The following is a 21,598-nucleotide window of genomic DNA, read 5'->3' on the forward strand; positions in this document are numbered from 1 at the left end:
TCCACACACTCGTACTCGTTCCATAAATTAAAAGGAAATTTTCGAGTTGCAAAAAGCATAGCATACATTTGAGAGCAAATTACGAAAATATAAAAACAGGAAAAAAAGAGAGTTTCGTTTTCTTTCGTTTTTGTGTAGCGGGGTATCTTCTAGTCGTTGCCCTAAATTTGACCTTAGCTGGCTGCTGTTGCTGTTGCTGTTGGCACTTGCCAAACATTGTCAGTTCTCGACTTTTAGCGCATTTTTCAAATTAGGTTAACAGAACGACGGCGGCGGCGGGTTGCTGTTGGCCTTTCAAGCGAAAGTTTTCTTATTGTTTTCGGTGATATGGGATGGGATGGGATAGGATGGGATGGGAAGGGATACGGGGATAGGGGTGCTCCGTTGTGGACTTGTTGGCATCTTTCCTTTCCGTCAGCTGCGCCTCACGTTTAACCTTAATGCTCGTCGCACCCTTCATTTCCCGCCCTACATTTACCCATTTGCGTACCGTTTCATTTTGATGCGCACTTATTTTTCAATTTGTGTGCGTTGCCGCGGCCTGGAGGGGCATCCATCTGCTTGTCAGCTTCCATCTGCCGTCATCTTTTACCCACTCAGACACACACACCCACGCACACACACGCACAGAGAACGAACCCCGTTGTGAATGCTGCGCGTCATCTCCGAGAATAATCACTGACAGGCGACGGGCGCTGCCGCCTAGATCTGCGTCAGCATCTAAATTTACTACTTACCTGCTGCACCCTCCCTTTACACCCTCCTCTCTCCACTCCTCGTGCACTCGCTTCTCCGTGTCGATCTATCTGCGGGCTGCCCTTTGTTTTTGGCCATTCTGTAGTTGGCCAAGTTTAATGCTGGCCTTTTTATGCCACCCACCCACGCACTGTTGAGCTTTTGCTTTTGCTTTTGCTTTAGTGCTCTCCAAATGAACATTTTTAAATGGTTTCGTTCTTTTCTTAATGGCCAACAGCAGATTGAAGTGGCGCGCTGTCTGGTCTGGTCCGGGTCTGGGTATCTGTTCTCTTCTTTCTATGATAATTTCTAACTTTGTATAAAATATTCATTCAGTGCTGGAGCTGAGCTGTTTTATACTTGAAGAGTTATCTTGAACTTTCAAGTGGAATTAAGTTTTGCGTTTGATTGATGGTTGAAAATCAGTAAGAAACTGTGGCTCGAGGCTCCTTTAATCAAGTGTAATTATCCCCACTTTTACGCATCGAAGCGCTTTCCCTTTAATAATTATTTATATAAAACTTAATGGCCAAATAATTGCAAATGTAAAAACGTTAAAGAGCTGAAATTGTGGGAAACCACAGAACTAAAACATATATACACACACACAGGAATATATGTATGTTTGTCTGTTCTTCTTAGAAAAGCTGCGGGGCTCATAAATTTACTCTTGAAATGGGCAAAAGAAGCACAGAATATGCACTGGCATAGCTGCAGGTGTTTTTAATTAGAGCACCTGACTAACCAGCACACACACACACACACACACACACACATACACACACACACAGTATGCACTCTCTTGCATACATGCCTACATTTTTACACATATATTTCACTATTTATCTAGTTATATAGTTAGTTGCCATTTATTTCAATTAAAAATTCCATTTGGCAGGCCAAAAGGGAACATAAATATGCAATGCTAATCACATTGACCTTACGCTCTCTCTCTTACTCTCTCGAACACACACTCACTTATTGTCTCTCTCTCTCTCTCTCTGCCTCTGCCTGGCTCTTTTTCTAATTGCAGCAGTTTCTGTTTGTGATGAAGTCATGTGGAAATAGCAACGAAAGCAACAACATCAGGAACAGCAACAATTATTGCCCTGAAGCGAAGACCAATACAATTATAGGCAAAAGTTAATTAAATGCTGCATCATTTGCAAGCTGCAAAAAGGAATCCTTAACAATTGCAATAAAACTTTTGCCAAACAAAAGTAATTAAAGGACCTCTCACACGGACCCCACACGTACGGGACACACGGTTACAGCTACAGCTACCAATACAGCTACAGCTACGGAGGAGAGGCACTGTGACAGGGACAGGGACAGGCACAGGGACAGGGACACACACAGACAAGTTCCATTGACGCTATGCGACAAACAAGTTGCTCGTAGAAGCCGTACGGCATCGGCATCGGCATTGGGAGCGGGACAGGGACCGGAGCAGCCGGCCGTGGTGCTAGGAGTCCTGTGCATGGCCAGACGCCAGCTGACGCTGCCAGCCGCAAACAGCTAACAGCCACAGCCATAGCCACCATCGGGGCAACGGTGAAAGCAACGGAGGAGCAGCAGCAGCAGCAGCAACAGCAGCCACGGAGGGGCACGGGCACGGCCAGCAAAATGCAGAAGGAGAACAATGTCACGGCGGAGAATTGCCAATTTGTGGGGCCCTATCGCCTGGAGAAAACTCTCGGCAAGGGTCAAACGGGTAAGTGCAAGCACACAATTTTGTGGATACACGAATACAAGTACGAGTACTCCAACCCGTACTGTAGATACTCAATAAAATAAACCCTTATTTGGAAATGTAAAATCAGCGCTACAGAAAGTGCGGCTGGCTCTCACTTAGAGGGAAAACTTTTCCTGATGTACGCAAGAATATTCGCCACATAAAATGCTTCTATGGCATGTAAAGTATTGTGCATTATTATTCGATTAAAGCCATGTTGTCCGTAAAGAAATTCAATTGCTAGCAAGGACTGTCAGTGTTGTTTCCTTGTGTCGTCCTTTGTGCTGAACATATAAGTAAGTTGTCCGGAAGGTCAGCACTTGCGTGACTGGGACTGCCATGCAACACTGCAGTATAATGTTCTTAGATTGCAACCCAAAACCGTGTCCGATATCCGCCAGGGGAGCTATTATATAGGAAATCTCTATTAAAATCTTTGTCACTCAGTGGGATATTATGTACTTGTGGAGCGAGTTCCTCTACAGCCAATATCTACCGTGCTAAATCCGCTTTGCCATTACTACAATTACGATTCAATTTCCTTTCCCACCCATTTTTTTTTTTTGCTGTAACAATTTTTTTATTCGCAGGTCTCGTCAAGTTGGGCGTGCATTGTGTGATTGGCAAAAAGGTTGCGATTAAAATAATCAATCGCGAAAAACTCAGCGAATCGGTGCTAATGAAGGTGAGTGCCTGCACGGGTGCAGGGCGGGGCGCGGCGGGGCGGGGTCGAAGGTCAGGACTTGATGGAAAGTTTTACCCGTCGATTGTTGCCTTATATTTTATTTCTTTTTTTGTTCTTTCTTTCTTTCTTTTCTTTTCTTTTCTTCTTTTCTTCTTTCTTTTTATTACTTAGCTCTCTTTATGATTTTTTTTTTTTTCCTTGGTTTTTTGGTTTCCTTTCGCTTCGTTTTGTCGTGTTGTTTGTCTTCTGCCTGGCGTACAGGTCATAAAAAATTGTGACAATAAAATTTGTTTTGTGGTTCGTTGTTTTATTTTATTTACTTGCGCTCCTTGAACAAGTAGTGTGGGTGGGTGAGGTTGTATTTAGGGTGTAAAGAGAAGGCATTGCAGTCTAACTTAAAGCCTTTACAGCCACAGCTCTCTTTCTGGGAGGGGGGCGGGGGAGTGAAATGTTTTTTTGGGGATTTGTTTTCGGTTTTGGTGGGTTTTTGCTTGGCTTTGTTTTTTCTTACCGAGCAGTGGGCCAAAGTCGTGCAAAGCCAAGGAAATATTTTACTTGCAGCCCCAAGACCTTTAGTTTGAATTAATTTTAAGTGGTTTGGCCATAAACTTGGGCAAGTATTAAGCAGTGCTGCCAAGTTGTTCACAAATTATGTTCTTTGAGAGATTTGAACGCCTGAAAAGGCGCTTTATAAAGCTACTACATACATATATTTTGTGGCAGTAGATTTCCATCAGATTTACTTGTATACTAAAGCTAAATGATCTGTGTGCTGTGGATCTTATCAATAGATCTTTGTTCTATCCGCATTTATCGATAAATTCCATTTCCAACTAAAGTCCCACGCAAATTATCTTTCAATCTACAATATTTATGTACGATACGTCCCACGTATATAATCGATTTTGTGCCACAATCGTTAATATATTAGGTCTATTATAATAAGCGGCAAGAACTCGACAATGGATTTCATTTCATTCATTCTGACGCCCATAAAAGTCCAAGTAGAGCTCCAATTGTTTATCTTTTCTGTGGCTGTCACGCACGCTCCCCCCAACCCCCCACCACCCATCACCACCCCCGAAAAATGTGCTGCACTTTTTGTTTGTTTGTAGGACACTGAAAGGACATGCGACGAATTAGTGCGTGTGGCAACAAAGTAAAACGGAATTCAGGCGGGGGTGCTGGCTCTTTGGGGTGACAAAAGCTCAGACATATAGGACAATCGAAATGCATGGTGAGAGGGTGGTGTAGTGGTGTAGGGGTGTTGTAGGGGGGCTGCAAATGAGTAGAAAGAACCAACGACGACGATTGCGTGTGCTGTCCATGTAGGACTACAGCCAGGACGAGGACGAGAACGAGAACGAGGACCAGGCCAGGACACGCAATGAGAACAGAACTCGGACGCCAGTTGGAGGACAACAATGGGTCATTATGGCCAAAGCACTTTGAATGCATTGTACAACGAAAGAGTGGCAGGGGTCAGGGGTCAAGCGGGAGGGAGACTTGGCTTGAAGCTATATGGCTACATTGTCGATAAGTCGATTAAAAACTCTCGACGTCTCCTCTCTTTTTCGTGTATCCTGTATCCTGTATCCTGTTTATGCGGCGGCCAAGGTTGAACGTGAAATTGCCATAATGAAACTAATCGATCATCCGCACGTCCTTGGCCTGAGCGATGTCTACGAGAATAAAAAGTATTTGTATTTAACATTGGAGCATGTCTCTGGCGGTGAGCTCTTCGACTATCTGGTGAAAAAGGGCCGCCTCACGCCCAAGGAGGCGCGCAAATTCTTCAGGCAAATCATCTCCGCCTTGGACTTTTGTCACTCGCATTCGATTTGGTAAGCCCGCAACAATCCACAAGCCACTTAAAGCGCAATCAATCTGACATTCTGGGTGGGGGGGGTATACCCATTGCAGCCACCGCGACTTGAAGCCCGAGAATCTGCTGCTGGATGAGAAGAACAACATTAAGATAGCGGACTTTGGCATGGCATCGCTGCAGCCAGCCGGCAGCATGCTGGAAACCTCCTGCGGCAGCCCACACTATGCGTGTCCGGAGGTTATACGGGTAAGTCCAGCATTGAATAATGTGAATACGATAGAATTGGGAAATGCTTAAGCCCCACAGAACCACAGAGCCACAGAGCCACAGGGCCACAGGGCCACACGTCCACAGTTTTTCCCTCTCTATCTCTGCCCCTCCTTATCTGCTTGCTGGTTGGTGTTGTGGTTAGCCAACGCATAAACGTCAATCAAGGCGAACTTTTTAGCACATTTTCAGATGCAGCAGCAGGAGCAGGAGCAGGAGCAGCAGCAGTATCAGTGTCTGTGGCAGCTTCCTCGAGTCGCTTTCCTATGCAAATTCTGGCCAGACTCCTCCATCGACTCCCTTACCGTCTATGCAAATGCATCCATCCGTGTGCCATGTACCGCATGTGCGCATATGATTTTCCATCTCTGCTCCTGTTCTTCCTTTCATTTCATTCACGCAGGACCTGCTCCTGCTCCTGCTCCGGTTTCTGCTGCTGCTGCTGCTGCTGCTCCTGCTGCTGTTATAAATTCATAAGGGGAATTTTAAAATATTTTCTTCTGCAGCTTTATCATATATTCGGGCTGTGTTATAAATCTGGCTGGCTACGTGATATTCTTTCCCCCCATCAGCACATATACATACATACAAACACACATACATATATGTACGTGTGAGTGTACGTGTATATATATATTTTTATAAATATTCAACAGTCAAAGCTCTGGCGAGGATTTTGTAGTTTCTCAACCGCATAATTGATGTCTGTGTGTGGTGCCTTGTAAAAGGGGGGAGGGGATGGAAACCACTGGCAATTTGTAGGGAAAAATTGCGTGGAAAGCCCATACACTCAATCACTTAAGTGGTCGTTTATCAATCCCCCTGCAACATTTGAGCCAAAACGTTCGGAAGGGGTTCATGTTCACGTGCCCCCAAAGCTGGGTATAGTATTACCAGTTACCAGATACCTCCCCACCCCCCCACAAAGAGAAAAAAATTGCTCAGTTTAATCGAGCTTACCTAAGGGGAGGATACGAGTATTCGCATAGATTTAACAATTGCAGTTGTAGGGCAGTGTATTTAATTGGAAAATATGTCTCGTAATTGATGGAAATTCTTGCCAGAGTTTACTGTACAAGTTTGCATCAAGCTTATAGTTAATATTACTCGTTGAAAGAGTGATCCAATGGCCAGAGTTTCTTAGTAGCTTAGTAGTTTCTTTCAGCAGCTTTAAAAGCAGTTGGGAAGTGTAAAGATATCCTATGGGATATATCTCCACTTTCCATCAGATACGGAATTTATTCCTTGAAATTTAAGGCTAGAATAGGTCACTGATGGAAGGTGAAAGAATAGTTAAGAGAGCAGTAGGAGCTGTAGGAGCTGTAGGGCTTAGGATACTCTCAGGTAACACACATTATCAGTTAGAACAGAAAACCGAATATTTTTATGCCCATTATTTCCCCCTGCTTTTGTGCAGCTTTAAGTTGGGGGGAATCGCATGGTTGTTGCAATCACTACGGCATGCACAATCGTGCCACAGTTATATATTGTAGTGGACAACAAACTGCAAGTCATTGTGCCACTTACCTGCCAAGTCAATAACCGTCCGCTAGTCCCCTAGGCACAGACAGACAGACGACGGAGACGGATACGGAGACAGAGTGGCAGAGCGGGAAAGCAGGCAGAGTGAGAGGGGAGAAAACTTGGCATTTGATGGACACGTCAATGGTCGTCAACGAGTTGAACGGACCTACCCCATGCAACCCCCCCGGTTCCATGTCCCACTGGACAACCATCATTCCCCATTTCTAAGTGAAAGAATAGCAGAGAACTTTGTAAATTAGCCCAACATTCAGTTTTGGGGGGTGTTATGGGAACCGACTCGAAGTAGTTCGATAAAAGGGTAGAAAGATCCGATCCAAACGATTGGATGCCACGCATCCACAAGATTGGGGGGCCCTGGTCCCCTGTCCTGGGCTGTGCTGTCCTGTCCTCCAATCGAATTTGAAAATAATCAAACTGAAAGCAAACAAAAATACAAACAAACAAACAGACAGACATTCGTATGAGAAATATCAAAGAAAACACACAAAACGTTCAAGGAAAATGTCTCAATTTCTGATTTCTCTCCCATTACCTCCTCATGTCCCCCATGTGCCTTCTTCTGCTTGGGCGTGGTGTGCGTGTGTTTTTTTTTATCATTTTATCATTCCAGGGAGAGAAGTACGACGGACGGAAGGCGGACGTCTGGTCGTGCGGTGTCATCTTGTATGCCCTGCTGGTGGGTGCGTTGCCCTTCGACGATGACAATTTGCGCCAACTGCTGGAGAAAGTCAAACGCGGCGTCTTTCACATACCACACTTTGTGCCGCCCGATTGCCAGAGTCTGTTGCGCGGCATGATTGAAGTGAATCCGGATAGGCGTCTGACGGTGAGTCATTCACAGACCCCCTCCCCCCTCATATATATGGATCTGCCATATCCCCCATATGCAACAATGACTGACCCAAGAACCCTAACGACCGAATGCCGCTGCTCCTGTCTGACAGCTGGCTGGGTGGGTCGATATGTCGGTGGGTGAGTCACTTAAAGCCAACCCCCGCCGCAACGATTGTTGGTTTTTGGGTCACCAATTCTAATCCCCCCTGGGACTTGGTTAACCCTCTTTTCCCGTTTTTTCTCACTATGGTTTTTGGGTTTTATTTCGTTGTTCATTCCATGTGCAGCTGGCTGAAATAAACCGACATCCCTGGGTCACAGCTGGTGGCAAAGGTGAACTGGAGCTGGAGCTGCCAATGATGGAGGTGGTGCAGACACATGTTATACCCACGGCCACAGCCGTCGATCCGGATGTGCTGAATGCCATTTGCTCGCTGGGCTGCTTCAAGGAGAAGGAGAAGCTCATCCAAGAGCTGCTCAGTTCGAGGTGTGTACACTGAACATGAAAAGGGGGGAGTCAACCAATTAATGCTCCTTTACCGACACAGTCACAATACGGAAAAGGTCATCTATTTCCTTTTGCTGGAGCGCAAGCGAAGGCGTCCTGCCCTGGAGGATGACGATGAGATTGCGCAAAAGTCACGCAGCGAACTGGATGCAGTGGATCCGCCACGGAAACGGCTCGACACCTGTCGCATCAACGGCACCAATGTGCCCAGCTATGGACAGATCTCCGAGGGCTCACCGCTCACGCCTCGACGACAGGCCTTCAAGTGAGTAGAAGACGCCCCCCAGTCGCCGAGTTCTATCTATCTTACTTATGTGTGTGTTGTCCCCCATTTTAGCTTCCGTTCGTACAGCAGCACCCGCAACCATCAACGACGCTCACCCACAACTGTCTCCTCGTCGGTGCGGAGCTCCTCATATCACAGTCCGACGCGTTGCAACTCACCCATGACCTCCGCCCAGCAGCAGGCGAATGCCATATCGCGCCCCTCATCGCCGGCGGCGGGCACTCGACACTCCACCTACGGCGATCGCGGCGATCGGTCCGGCTCCGGGCACCATTCCTCGGTCAGTCGGACGCCCTCGCACAGCTCCCAGAAGAGCATCGAAGGCGATGTGCTGGTGGTGAGGGAACCGCGACTGGAACGCCGCGATTCGTTGCGCCAGGAGCGGGGCGGCGGATCGGCGAGGGACCGCAGCGAGTGCGGCCATCCGCCAGGCAGTCCCGGTGGCAACTCCGTCAGTGGAGCGGCCTCGCCATCGGTGCATCATCGCGCCAACTCAGGTCCGACCATTAACATTAGTATGTTCCACGATCCAGAGTCGAATAGTGGTGTGTGCATGCCCCGTAGCCCCCTTTGCCCAGCCCAAAATCACAGAATACTAATATCTACCATATCTGCCTGCCTGTTTGATCCATTTCCGAATAGTTGTGAATCCTAATGCCTCACCCATGTTGAACAACAGCAGTCCCGGGATGCCTGGCTCGCCCTGCAACAATCCCGGCGGTCAACTGTGGAAGACACGGCTCACCAACATCAAGAACAGTTTCCTCGGCAGTCCGCGTTTCCATCGCAGAAAAATGCAGGGTAAATTTCGGGACTCTATCGACCATAGACGAACCATAGACGAATCTTACGTATTTAAATCTCTGCTTGTAGTTTCTGCGGATGAAGTGCACTTGACGCCCGAATCATCGCCAGAGCTAACGAAACGCTCCTGGTTTGGTAACTTGATAACCACAGAGAAGGATGAGACGTTCACCATCCTGGTCAAGGGCAAGCCCATTGCCACCGTCAAGGCGCATTTGATACACGCCTTTCTATCTGTAAGCCGACCATCTCTAACTCCATATTAAGTAGATTATTTTTACGCATAAATGAATCCCCCTTTGTAGATGGCTGAGCTATCGCATAGTGTGGTTTCGCCCACATCATTTCGAGTGGAGTACAAACGGAATGGCAACGGACCTGTGATGTTCCAGCGCCATGTCAAGTTTCAGGTGAGCTGCGGCCAGACCCACTACCATCAGAGTTTTCCCAGCTAATGGCATTACGTTACCCAATCTAGGTGGACATTAGTGCCATTTGCAAGCAGGGCGACATAGCAGATATGCTCTTTGCCTTAACATTTACGCTGCTATCGGGTAAGCAATGCAATCCAGCCCACACCACACATCGCACTCGAAACAACAATTTAAAATTGCTCGTTTCATGCAGGTAACATTCGACGTTTTCGTCGCATTTGTGAGCACATCCAGTCGCAGGTGTGCTCAAAACGTTTCCCGGGTCCCAGCAGTCCGCCCACAGTGACCTCAGTGACGCAGGCCGTTTCCGAGAGCTCATCGTGCGGCTCGGTGTCCAGCGAACGATTGTCCTATAAGCGACAGGTGGTAAGTCATCCCATTCCATTCCATTCCATGTTCTACGCGAGAGATTCCTTTTCGTTTGCTAATCGTAAACCATTTATACAGATTGAGAACGATATGGAGAACGATTCAATATTCTCGTACAAATCAGGCAATGGCCGAAGAGCATCGACCACAAACAACAATAATGCCAATCCCGTGGATATACCCGGCAGTCCCATAGCTGTGCGCTCCAAGTAAGCAACCGCAATCGCATGCCAATTGAATCGCTTAAAAACTAATTCAGATTTCTGATTGAATCATCCAACAGCTCGGAGACCGCTGAGCACGAACGCAACCGGGAGCTGCAGAGTGAGCGTCAGGCGACAACGATGTCCGGTAGTGCAATCGCATGAGAATTATTTCTCTGATTTAGTTACATTTTTCTCAAGGATATTTGTTTCCATATACGCGTACGCGTACGCGTACTTCTGCGTATGACACCACAGATAAAACCCAAATGTTGTACTACTCGTATGTGAAACGAATCAGCCAGCAACTCAAACAGTATTTTTTTTCCAAGTACCCCCTTCCCCAACCAAGCCCTCATCACCAAGAGATCTTCAAAATAACTGCAAGAAAAGTCCCAAAAAAAAAAAATATATATATATACCAACACCAAAGCAATAATAGTGGAATTTACATAGACATAATAAAGTTTATAAGTATCAACAATCACCAATCGAATACCGATACCGATCTAACAGAACTTTTGCTAGCAGCTAGCTCTCTAGCTTTTAACCAATTTGATTTTTAATTCTTTATTTTTATTTCTGCGAATTTTGAATTTTTATTGTATGTTCGTTCGTTTTTGATGGACATTGTTGCCGCCGCGCCTAAAAAGCTTGCAAATAAAATACACCGTGTAAAAAATACTAAATATACAAACAAACAAACAAAAGAAATGAATACACAATTATGCACTAGCTTAGATCTCGAACTGGAGTTAATCTAGCGACATTTTCTTTACCTAGAATAGGGCCTCGTAATATTTAGCTATGCAATGGATAAAAATGCTAACCAGAACAGAAAAGAAAGTACGCTGACAATTTGTATGTAAATGGAGTGTAAGAAAAAAACGCAAAAAATGCACTGATCTTTGACTACTAAATAAAATATACCAGATATGTACCAAAAAACAAAAAAAAAAACCAAAAAGGATGGGGAAAACCGAATGAAACTTTTGCATTAACTTAGCCGTTGCTGTTTTTCTAAGCCCATATTGATATTGATATATGTAACTATTTTGCTAGCCACTAAACAAAACATGTGAATCGATGAGAAGAATACAACAAACAAACAAACAAAAAACGCAAACTATTTTTCCTAAAACAAAAACAAAACAAAAAAATACTAAAGAAAACGCGTCAGGCCTTCGAGAACTTCTGACATGCATGCATGACGATCAAAAAAGAGTGTTGTGTGGTAGCTGGATGAATGGACTTAATCAGTGAAGAATCCATAATCCATAAGGTGTATAATGTACATAGGCAATACCATAGGCACAGCGTAGTGATGGACACAAATGGCACATAACAAATACGAAAAAATACGAATACCAGAAAATATATATACATATATATATATATTTTGCATGGGCATGAAGAGAAAAAAAAAAGCTTTCTAAACGATAATTAAATGTAAAAACCAAAAAATCAACTGGTATGATATTTATACATAGCTATACATAGTACTATATATGGTAGTGTGTGGAACAACAACAACAAGGATTGTACAAATTGCTGAGTTGCATCAGCGACAATGAATATGCAAAAAAAAAATACCTAAGAGAGAGCGAGAATTCCATTGAAATTTGTATATTTTTTGTATTGGATGAAACACACACAACACACAATACACTTTGGGCTGGGACTAGACCAAGATATAGATAAGGATAAAGATCCAAGCTGTCCAGGAATGCACAAATGGCAATGCTATCAATAACTTAGGATAGTTTTTTCTCTCAGTGTAAGAGTGTAAGAGGCAGCGTTTCGCATGACAACCAACCAACAACCAACAAACCCCACAAAAACAATCACATTGAATCTATCCTATATATGTATGTATCTACCTTACTTTTGAGTGGTTTTCATAGCTTATAGTTTTAGTTGTGTGGAATCAGAGTTCTTTTCTATAAAGCATACGATACGATAATTTGAAACTAAAAGACTTAAGCAAAAATTGACATAAAAGCAAATGAAATCCAAACAAAACAAAATAAAAAAACCGTCCATTTATCCACTTAAAGCTAACCAACCAAGTAGAGGCAACTCAGCAATTTGTGGGATCCACTGGGAACAGTGTGTGTGTAAAGTGGAATTCGAAGGACGAGTAGGAGTATGGTATGGGTGTGTGTAGGGATATTTACTTGTACGAAAACTGTGTATGACAGCAATATCAAAATAAAAAGGAGAAGGCAGAGCGTAAGCGTAAGAATGGCGGAAGAGCGATGAACGGAAATGGAAATGGTACGATACTACAAAAAGGTGATTAGAAAAGATACTACACGAAAGATTATAAAAGAGTTAATAAATGCTTAAAGATACTAAATAAAATCGCATAAAATATACACAAAAAAAAAAAAAATAATATTTAAACGTATTTCAAGCAGATAGATTGTACTTGAGATAAAAAACAAAAACAAAACAAAAACAAAGAAAAACTGCAACAAAACAAATCATGCAATAATATTGAAATGGAATTACTTTCTAGCATTAACTACAGTACAGTGCAGTACAGTAAAGTACAGTACAGTACATCGTATAAATTGATCGCTCATCAAATTAAATTTAATCGAATAAGCAGAACAACATACATTCAAAATTAAGCTCACCGAAACATATATTTATACATGCATACATACATACATATATCATATACAACAACACATCTTTATACACATATGTATATCCCTGTATTTACCTTCATATATACAAGAACAAAGTCCTCCTCCCCCTTGGCATTACCCAACATATACATACGAAATGCGTACACATTTACTACATACATATATACACACACACACATTTACATTTGAATATATCTATATACATCATCCACACATTCATACCTACATATATACATATGTACATCCATCTATATATTTACATGAAAGCATTTAAATAGCAATGAAATGTGAAATGATTTCGATACCAAACAAGATTGTTCATTTTGTATCATATGAAAGTGTAAAAATCATATTTTTGACATGGGGATAATCATAGAGAAAAAACCACGACTAAGAACGAAAATAAATACCCAACAACAACAAAAAAAACTCTGCTCTGCTCTGCGCTGCATACTAAAGAAAATGCTGCACACGCAACGCAGATGAAAAATGATAAAAAAAAAAATGAATACTAATAATGATAATGATAATTGCTTTATATAAGGTAATACCAAAACCATGGAGAACGAACCACTAATACTCATTGCTGCATTATGCCACGCCTACCTTTTTACCTTAACGGAAGCCTCTAAACTACGAGTAGAATCAACCAGATTTTCGCGCTCTCTTTCAAAAAGCATAATCAACCACCAAGCCCAAAGAACTAACTCATTTTAACTGCTTCTTCACATTGTGCATGAGCAGCGAATATACATTTTTGCGCCTAAATAATTTTATATGCAGCGTATACATATTTCTATATATTGTATAGTATATACATATATACACCCCCCCCGCTCTATATATTAACACACACACACAGACACACACACATTATACACGAAAGCAAGCGCTTAACTTCAAATGCAAATTGAATAAATGCAGAACGAAGAGAGGAGATGGAAGATGGAAGAAGTTTATTACGAGTAACAAAAAATTATTAAACGTAAATTTAGAGTGTAATGTTGTGTATTGTATTGTACCGCCCCTGCTTCATATGTTTCCTTTTGCGTTTAAGAATATTATTGTAATAATTGTAATTAGTTCTGCGAGTGATTAAGGTTTAAGTTGGATAATGCATTGTGCGCTTTGTTTTGTATTTGTATCTTCGTAACTAAGTTGGAATGATTGTATTTTGTAATTTAATTTTAAGCTCGAGCAAATCTGAGTCTGAGTCAGGCCAGGGATGAACCATAAAGAAATCAAGAAAATATAATAAATACAAAAACAAAAAACAAAACTAAGAAACCCCAAAACAAGTGTAAGAGGAACAACAACAAAAACAACAACAAAAATAATAATAAAAAAAAACAAGAAAAAAGTGCATCTGTTATTAGGTTAAAAGAATTATTGATATTGTTTGCAACAAAATGTGTGAAATATATATATATATATAAATATAAATAAAAACAAATACAATTTAGCATAAAAAACAAAAAAAAAAAAACATCCAAAGTGGAGGGAAAGGCGAACAACAACAAATTGTAATTGCAATTTAAAAATAAAATTAATATTTCAAATAACATTTAATGATGTCATCAATTTACTTGCCACAATTCATGCCACACTGGCCCACTGTAGCGAGAGAGGCACCTGCAAAAGCATTGCGTCATTTGCCACACGGCGAGAGAGGCCCATCAGCTGTTCCGGTCGGCGCCAGTGGGTGGAGAAAGGAGGAAAACAAACACCGCATGCATTTTGCGGCAATCAGCTGTGAAGCTTTCCCCAAGAGCTTCCTGCGCAGCTTTGGCGAGAGAGCATCAAACGGGAAGCTTTCACTCCGAATAAAGCTACCACCAAATGCAAGCGAAAAGCAAGCGGCGCACCACAGTCTTTTCGGTGTTGCCTTCGTTCCGTCATCCTGCTTGGGTCCGAGAGTCCGAGGCAGAGTACGAGTCACGAGCGCAGGGCACGAGTGGGAGTCCGAAAAGAAAATGCGTGCCAACTCAACCAAACTGCATGAAAAGGAAAACTTGGTCATTTGCGTTCTCAGTTCGGGTCGGGTTTGCAATTCAACAGCACAGCGAAATCGGAGCAAAATTTCACGTTCTAAGTAGAAATAGTTCAAACACTCACCAGCAAGCCAGCCAGCCAGCCCCAACCAGCCCCAATACTTACACAGCCAAAACAATAGGCCAGCGTAGTAATATCGACTACAAGCATACTATATCCCCACATCTACTATATAGTATCTCGGTACATAAATATATAGTAAACGCCGTAGGAGCAGAGTAAGGAAACGTAGCAGCAGTGAATATACAAAAAGTGCCTGGCATCTAAAATGCATACGACAAACGGGTTGCAAGTTCCACAGTTTCGAGTTTCGAGTGCTCCGTGTGCTCCATGTGTGCCCCCCCCCCAACAAAGTGCTAAGAAATGATTGAAAAACGCATGGAAACGGCATTGTGTGTGTGTGTGTGTGTGCGGGAATTAAATGTGCATTTGTGTTTTGAATTTTTAACGTATTCTCCTGCCTTTTTGTTTGGTGTGTTTCGCTGCGGGCTCTCGACTGAGGCTAACTTCAGGCTCGTCTCCTTCTGTGTGAGAGTGCAGTGAGCGGAGCGGCTAGTGAGTTATGTAAAGCTCTGGTGTTGGTCTCTTTTGGTGTACGCTGGATTGTGCATACGGGGGTGGGGAGGTACGCGCCATGGAATGGGTTTGGCGGGTCCTACCAATAGCCACAATAAGCGATGCAAGATCGAGTGGCTTCAAAAAATACTGTTATTAACAATTAGCTGTGCGAGTGTCCAAGCAAGGTTCAAGCCATACAAAAAAAAATAAAAACATTCAAGAATAAACAAGAATATTCATTGTGAAAAATAGAAAATTTAATTTAATTACTAAAACAAAAATACTTGCAAATAAAGTAAATCCAAAATCCAAAATATCCATCCACATTTCCACCAAAATAAATCCCCGAAGAATCAATTGTAGACGTCTATATCATATCACACGCAGTCAATCAATCAGTCAGTCAGAGAGTGAGTCCCATCGGGCATCAATTACCAATTATAACTTTTAAATGACAATAAAATCGCCAAGTGTCCGCGCTAAGTGGTGGAAGTGAGAGATCCGTAGCCGTACCCGTGTACCTGCACCCGAAACCCAAATCAATTTGCCTTTAGCGGTCTCTCACTGACTATTTTTAGTTGCACTTGCTCTCCTTCTGTCTCTCCTTTGCTCAATATTAGTGTCAAGGTGCAGTGCCAGTGCCAGTGCAGCATAGAGACAGCAGCAACAAGACGGCGGCACGAGAAGACAAGAACCAGAACCAGGCAGAGGTACAACAAGAACAAGAACCATAAAAAAAAAAAAAAGGTAGGGGCGTAGGAGCAGCAGCAGCAGAAGGCAGCGACGACATCGCGAGAAAGCAACACGAACGATGGCAACGTACCCCCAAAAGGTTGGCTATCCAAAAATAATAGCAACAAGAACACATGGCAGTGGTGGAAGCGCAGCACACAGCACAGTTGAACAGTGGTATATGGATAGCAGGGGCAGCGACAGTGGCAGCGGCAGTGGCAGGGGCTCCTTCCTTCACGACTTGTCACATCGAACCGAAAGAAATTGAATTTATGTCTTAGGTGGGCCGCCTTCAATGACAATTAGGCTGCTAGAACCACACAAGCTTGAGGCAGCTACTTTCACTCGTACTACATACATATGTATATACAAATGTATATATAGTATGATATGGTGGAGCCATGGCGCGTGTTTTGCTCAAAAGTAAATCGCGTTAGCAACAACAAGGATACGCAGTGGCTCAAGCTTTCCACCATGTCGACCCACATTACTTAAATTACGAACTACACGCAAAGTCAGAGCCAAAAGCCGAGCCAGAAAACAGAAAACAGAGAACAGAGAACACAACGGCACCGAACTGGCAAAAGTCACACACGTTAGTTAGTTAGTTAGTTTGTTAGTCATTCTGTCAGTTAGTCAGTCTGTCATTCAGTCATTCAGTCAGTCAATCGTTAGACAAAATGCCTTATGAGTCAGCCCAACAGTTCCAGTCACAGCCACAGTCACAGGCACAGCCAAGAGAATAACAGTATGTGACCCACAGTCGTGTGGGTCTAACATTGCGTGCACTTGGGTGGAGTCACATTGAAGGGGGCAGGCAGGACGTGTTGCATATTTCTGGGCGTGTTTGGCTGCTAGACAAAAATTTGTCGTTTCTAGCAAAAATTCCCAGCATTCCAATGCTGTGTTAAGGACAGACATTGAACATTGAAACACACAGCACAGGCATTTGTCTGCCACTGCCACCTCGAAGTAATGATATGGCAAACAGTCCCCCAAAACAGTCCCCCTACAATTTATGGTACTCATACAGTAGCGGTCAAAATCTAGAAAATCAATTCGTAAAGTAAATATTAAAAAATAAATTCTATGAGCAGTTGGATCTACACATAGATATGTATGTAAATAAATCTTTGGTGTAATATATAAGAAAAGAGGTATTTTGTGCTAACTATTATTGTGAACACTGCTGTAGATCTGCCACGCTGCGGACGAATTCGTTGTTACAATTTACAAATAAATTAAATTCGGTGTGAAGATTCGTTGGGGGTTCCTATTGTTTTTTTTTTTTTTTTTTTTTTTTTTTGGCTTGTTGAATATGCAACGCGACGCACACATGCCAGTTTTATTCATTTCTTTTGTTTTTCCTTCTCTGTCTCTATGTCTCTCTCGTATTTCGTTTTGCTTTGGTCTGGTACTTCGCATTTTGTTGCAGTTCCTTTTGCTTTGCTTTGGTTTATTTTTAACATATTTCGTGCACACCAAAAGATTCTGCACACAGAGAAAATTTGTTAGTTTTTTCAAGCGGCTTCTCCTTTACATTGTCTGCTTGCAAAATAGATAATAGATAAGGAAAGAGTGCAGAGAAATGATTAGCCTCCCCCATTGCCTGACCACTGCACCACCTTAGGCAACCTTAGGCGGGGGTGCAACCTTATGGCGTTCCTTATGGCATTCTTGATAATAAATTTCCAAAAATTGCAACGCGTTGGAGCGTATAAAATAATGTTTAGTGCCGCAAAACATTTTCTGGTAATTACTGGGAGATGTGCGAGATGCAAATTGAATGCAAAAACCCGCGGGCAGGCAATATGAAAAAGTTATTTTTGTTTTATTTAATTTTTAATTTATTTTTCACGGGCATTTTGTCTGGCAATAATCTGGTGCATAAATAAATAAAAATAGTTCATTCAGGCAAAAGACAAACACGATTTTTAGCGCATACTCGTACATACATATGTACGTACGTACGCGTGTATGTATATATGTTTATGTGTGGGATGTAGTGCATATGAGAGCCATGTAAAAATGTGCCCAGTGCACTGGCAGTACAAGAAATGATTTATTAATGAATTTGCTGCGAATATGTGAATGTGGAAACGAAAGGTGACTATACGTGGGCGAGTGGGTTGGGTTGGGGGTCGTGGATCATGGCTCAGCCTGGTGGAAATGTATGAAATATTAATACGAAGTATTTCCTTAGAATCAGAGACATATTTGATTACGAATATGTATATTACATTTTGCATTCATGAAACTTTGAGCGCACTTTTTCTTTTCCAACTTTCCCTTGCACTCACACACAAAACTTTATTTCCATTAAACTCAGTCTTGTTCGGGTTTCTTACATTTAACATTAAACTTTCTTCGAGTCTTCTTCAAGTGTCCACCTGTCACGCTCGCAGACTTTTATTCTGCCCGAGCTTTACATCACTTTACATAAGTGTCCAACTGGAGGAAGAGCAGACCCAGAGCCAGAGCCAGTCCCAGTCCCATGCCCAGACCCTCTTCTCTTCCCTGTCAGTGTTTGCTACTCAACAACTAACTGTTTGGCAAATTGCTGCCACTTACATAAGCAGCTTGCTGCCCATCACTTAGTTGTCTGGTCCCAAAACCAAAGAAAAGAATACAAAAGTTTAGGGCCCAGCAGTGGCACCAAAAGACCATCGACTGCGACTGCGAGTGCCGGTGCCAGTGCGAGTGCCAGTGCCAGTGTCAGTGCGAATCAAAGTCAAAGCCAGAGTAAAGAAAACCAGGAGAAACTTTGGGTATAGCATACATCGCAGGGCAGTTAAAACTTCAAAGTGAGCGGCGACAAACGGAGCGGGGGCCAACAAAACAATCATAAAAAATAAGTACGAAGAACCATAACAAATATAGAAATAAACCTGAAAGAACACACAACAAAGCGCGAAAAGCATAAAACCAAAGAATTCCAAAAAGGAGCAAAATGAGCAGAAGATGTGCAGAGGGGCAACGCGGGGGAAGTAAAGTAAAGTAAAGCAAAGCAAAGCGTCAAAAGTTGGCTAAATAAAGCCAAAAGAAAGAAGTAAAATAAAATAAAATAAAACTCGAGGGGTTCGGGGTCCCCCCAGCACCATGACACACACCATGCCCCAACGCTCAGTGCTTTTTTTTTGTAGCTGGTGGGGTTGCGGGGGTGTTAATTTCCAGCAAAAACATTTCAAAGTGTCGTACGTCTCGTCGCCGCCGCGCACTCTCTCTCTCGCTCGTTCTCGCGCTCTCTCATCGTGTGCAAAAGTCCTGTGTGTGTCGTTCGTCAGGCGATGCGTGTCCTTGCAACTTTTGGTTAAGCCCCCCGCCCTCTCCACTCACTCTACAGCCCCTGCCCCGCCACTCACGCTCTCTCTCGTTCTCTCTCTACGTGTCCGTGCAGCCCGAGGCAATTGCACATAAGTTGCAACAAGCTGTGTAAGAAGCAACAACGCAACAAAAAAAAAACACAAAAAACAAAAACATTGTAAGCGAGGCGAAAGGCGTTGCCAGATTGTTGGCTAACAACAGCAACAACAACAGCAGCAACAACAGCAACAATTACAACAACAAATGCTAACAAAAACTACAAGCACAGGACCACCCACAAACAATAGCCCAAAGGGCCAAATGAACGTTGGTTAAGGCCGTCCGTCAGTCAGTCAGTCTGTGTGTGTGTGTGTGGCAGTTTGTCGACGCACGCGGCATGCCCCAGTGTCTGGGCAGCAGCAGCAGCAACAACAACAGTAACTACAGCAGAAGAAGAACCTACTTTGTGCTGCCTCGAAATCCTGTCACTAATTAGGTAAGTTCCGACCAGAGTGTGCTCAGCATCATGTTATTTCATTTACGGGGATGGGGATGGGGATGGGGACGGGTACCGGCACCTTAATTATGGCAATTTACCTGAGCTGCAGCTCAAGTGCAACGACTATTACACGTACATACATACATATGTACATATGTATGTACATGCCCATCTGAATGTATGTACTTGCATTGGTGTGTCCCACGATTAAGAGCTGCAAATATTTACCTATGTATGTACAATGTACATGGCGTCTGTCCAACGATCAAGTAGTACTAACAAATGTTAAACACATGTCAGGATATTGGACATACGCCTCGCCCCTCCTACACGAATGCATATATGTATTACCCATACGTCATGGTGTATCTCGCTGAAAAGTTTTGAGAATGTTTTAGCAAAAATTTTTAGCCGAATGAACGAAACGAACGATGCTGGCGCAAAAGGAAACAACAAATAAGCCGATTTTTCCTCATATCAGATAAACCGCGTTGCGCTAAATTGAATTTCCTGGCTAAATTACATCGGTGGCGGCCGGGCGGGGCGGATTGTACAGGGGTTCATGGTTCATGCACACAGGTGAAATGACGCTGCAATGTTTGGCTTTCATTTGGCATTCAACATTAAACATTCAACTTTCCCTTTGCATTATGGCTGCAGCACCGCCTGATAAATGGCGTTGGATGATTGTCGAATTTTATCTCCCAGCCGCAGTGTGCAAGTAAATATATTTTTACTCTATATACTTACATATATCTTTCCAAATGGCATCTATGCATAAAAGAGTTAAATATCGGTTATTACTTGTGATTTATGGCCAAATCAATTTAGTCCTGCCAGTGAGGATATCTGATAGTCGTATACTCTGTCACTGCTCACTTGGATATTTGTGTGTGTGTGTGTGTTTTTTTTGTTTCCGAGCGGCTGCTGCATAAATTGTGCTTGACTGTGCCATGAAATTGGTGCGATTCCTTTTGCTGCCCGCTCGACCTGCCTGTGAAATTGTTTTTTCACTTTATTTTTAATGGCAGTGGTACCTGCCTACAGGAAACTGTATCCGAATCGCGTATAGCATTCCCCCATTCCACTTTGCACTGTGTGTGCTTTTGGCATTGTTTTGTGTGTGCTAGCATGTTATTGCACTTTAAATTTACCATAACAAAAATCCACGCCCCCTGTCCGAGGTGACGTGTGCGTAGTATTTCTGGGAAACAGTTAAACACACACAAAAATGTGGCATGCAGCATATTCTGACCTACATTGCCGCACAGGTAACCGAAAACCGAAAAACTGAATGCCCAGAAACGTTAAACACTACCGCACCCCCCACCCCCCCTTGATGGAAACGAAATGGAAAATCAACAGCAAAGAGAATGAAATGAAATGGCCAGCGGGGCAAACAAGAAAAGGTTTATAAGGAGGGGGGCAACTCCTTGCCGGAGATCAAGCGGACAATTGAATAGCCCAAAGCCCATCCAGTTCCAGTTTTGGCCTTCCCACACAGCATAGAGCAGGGGTATTTGGGATTGTGCCGTGGGCTTCTCACTGCCTCTCACTGGCTCTG

General features: G+C 43.2%; 2 protein-coding genes across 28 annotated transcripts in view; both read left to right on the plus strand.

Moving 5' to 3' along the window:
* Positions 1-2,050: 2,050 nt before the first annotated feature.
* LOC111081125 (serine/threonine-protein kinase BRSK2) lies at positions 2,051-12,383 on the plus strand. 6 transcript variants are annotated; one of them, XM_022377074.2, is made up of 15 exons: positions 2,051-2,449; positions 3,061-3,155; positions 4,773-4,999; positions 5,079-5,229; positions 7,406-7,621; positions 7,917-8,116; positions 8,178-8,402; positions 8,475-8,968; positions 9,066-9,224; positions 9,297-9,463; positions 9,533-9,637; positions 9,706-9,781; positions 9,855-10,027; positions 10,109-10,239; positions 10,290-12,383. In XM_022377074.2, the coding sequence occupies exons 1-15, from the start codon at positions 2,362-2,364 to the stop codon at positions 10,396-10,398; spliced, it is 2,616 nt and encodes an 871-aa protein (XP_022232766.2). In that variant the 5' UTR covers positions 2,051-2,361; the 3' UTR covers positions 10,399-12,383. The 6 variants fall into 6 exon arrangements, with proteins under 6 accessions (XP_022232766.2, XP_022232767.2, XP_022232768.2 ...); XM_022377075.2 differs by having other exon boundaries at positions 10,314-12,383; XM_022377076.2 differs by having other exon boundaries at positions 8,475-8,938.
* A 2,464-nt stretch (positions 12,384-14,847) lies between these two features.
* Positions 14,848-21,598, plus strand: part of LOC111077641 (glycine receptor subunit alpha-3) — a 46,432-nt gene continuing 39,681 nt past the window's right edge. For 16 of the 22 annotated variants that reach the window (XM_041594881.1, XM_041594852.1, XM_041594879.1 and 13 more), the window contains exons 1-2: positions 14,849-14,982; positions 19,630-20,031. The gene's annotated coding sequence lies outside the window, so the exon portion shown is untranslated. Of the gene's footprint in view, positions 15,126-19,629; positions 20,032-21,598 lie in introns of all 22 variants that reach the window. The other 6 variants (XM_041594858.1, XM_041594880.1, XM_041594894.1 and 3 more) reach the window with 3 other exon arrangements.

Source organism: Drosophila obscura, unplaced genomic scaffold (genome assembly GCF_018151105.1).
Source record: "Drosophila obscura isolate BZ-5 IFL unplaced genomic scaffold, ASM1815110v1 contig_1, whole genome shotgun sequence".
Lineage (NCBI taxonomy): Eukaryota > Metazoa > Arthropoda > Insecta > Diptera > Drosophilidae > Drosophila > Drosophila obscura.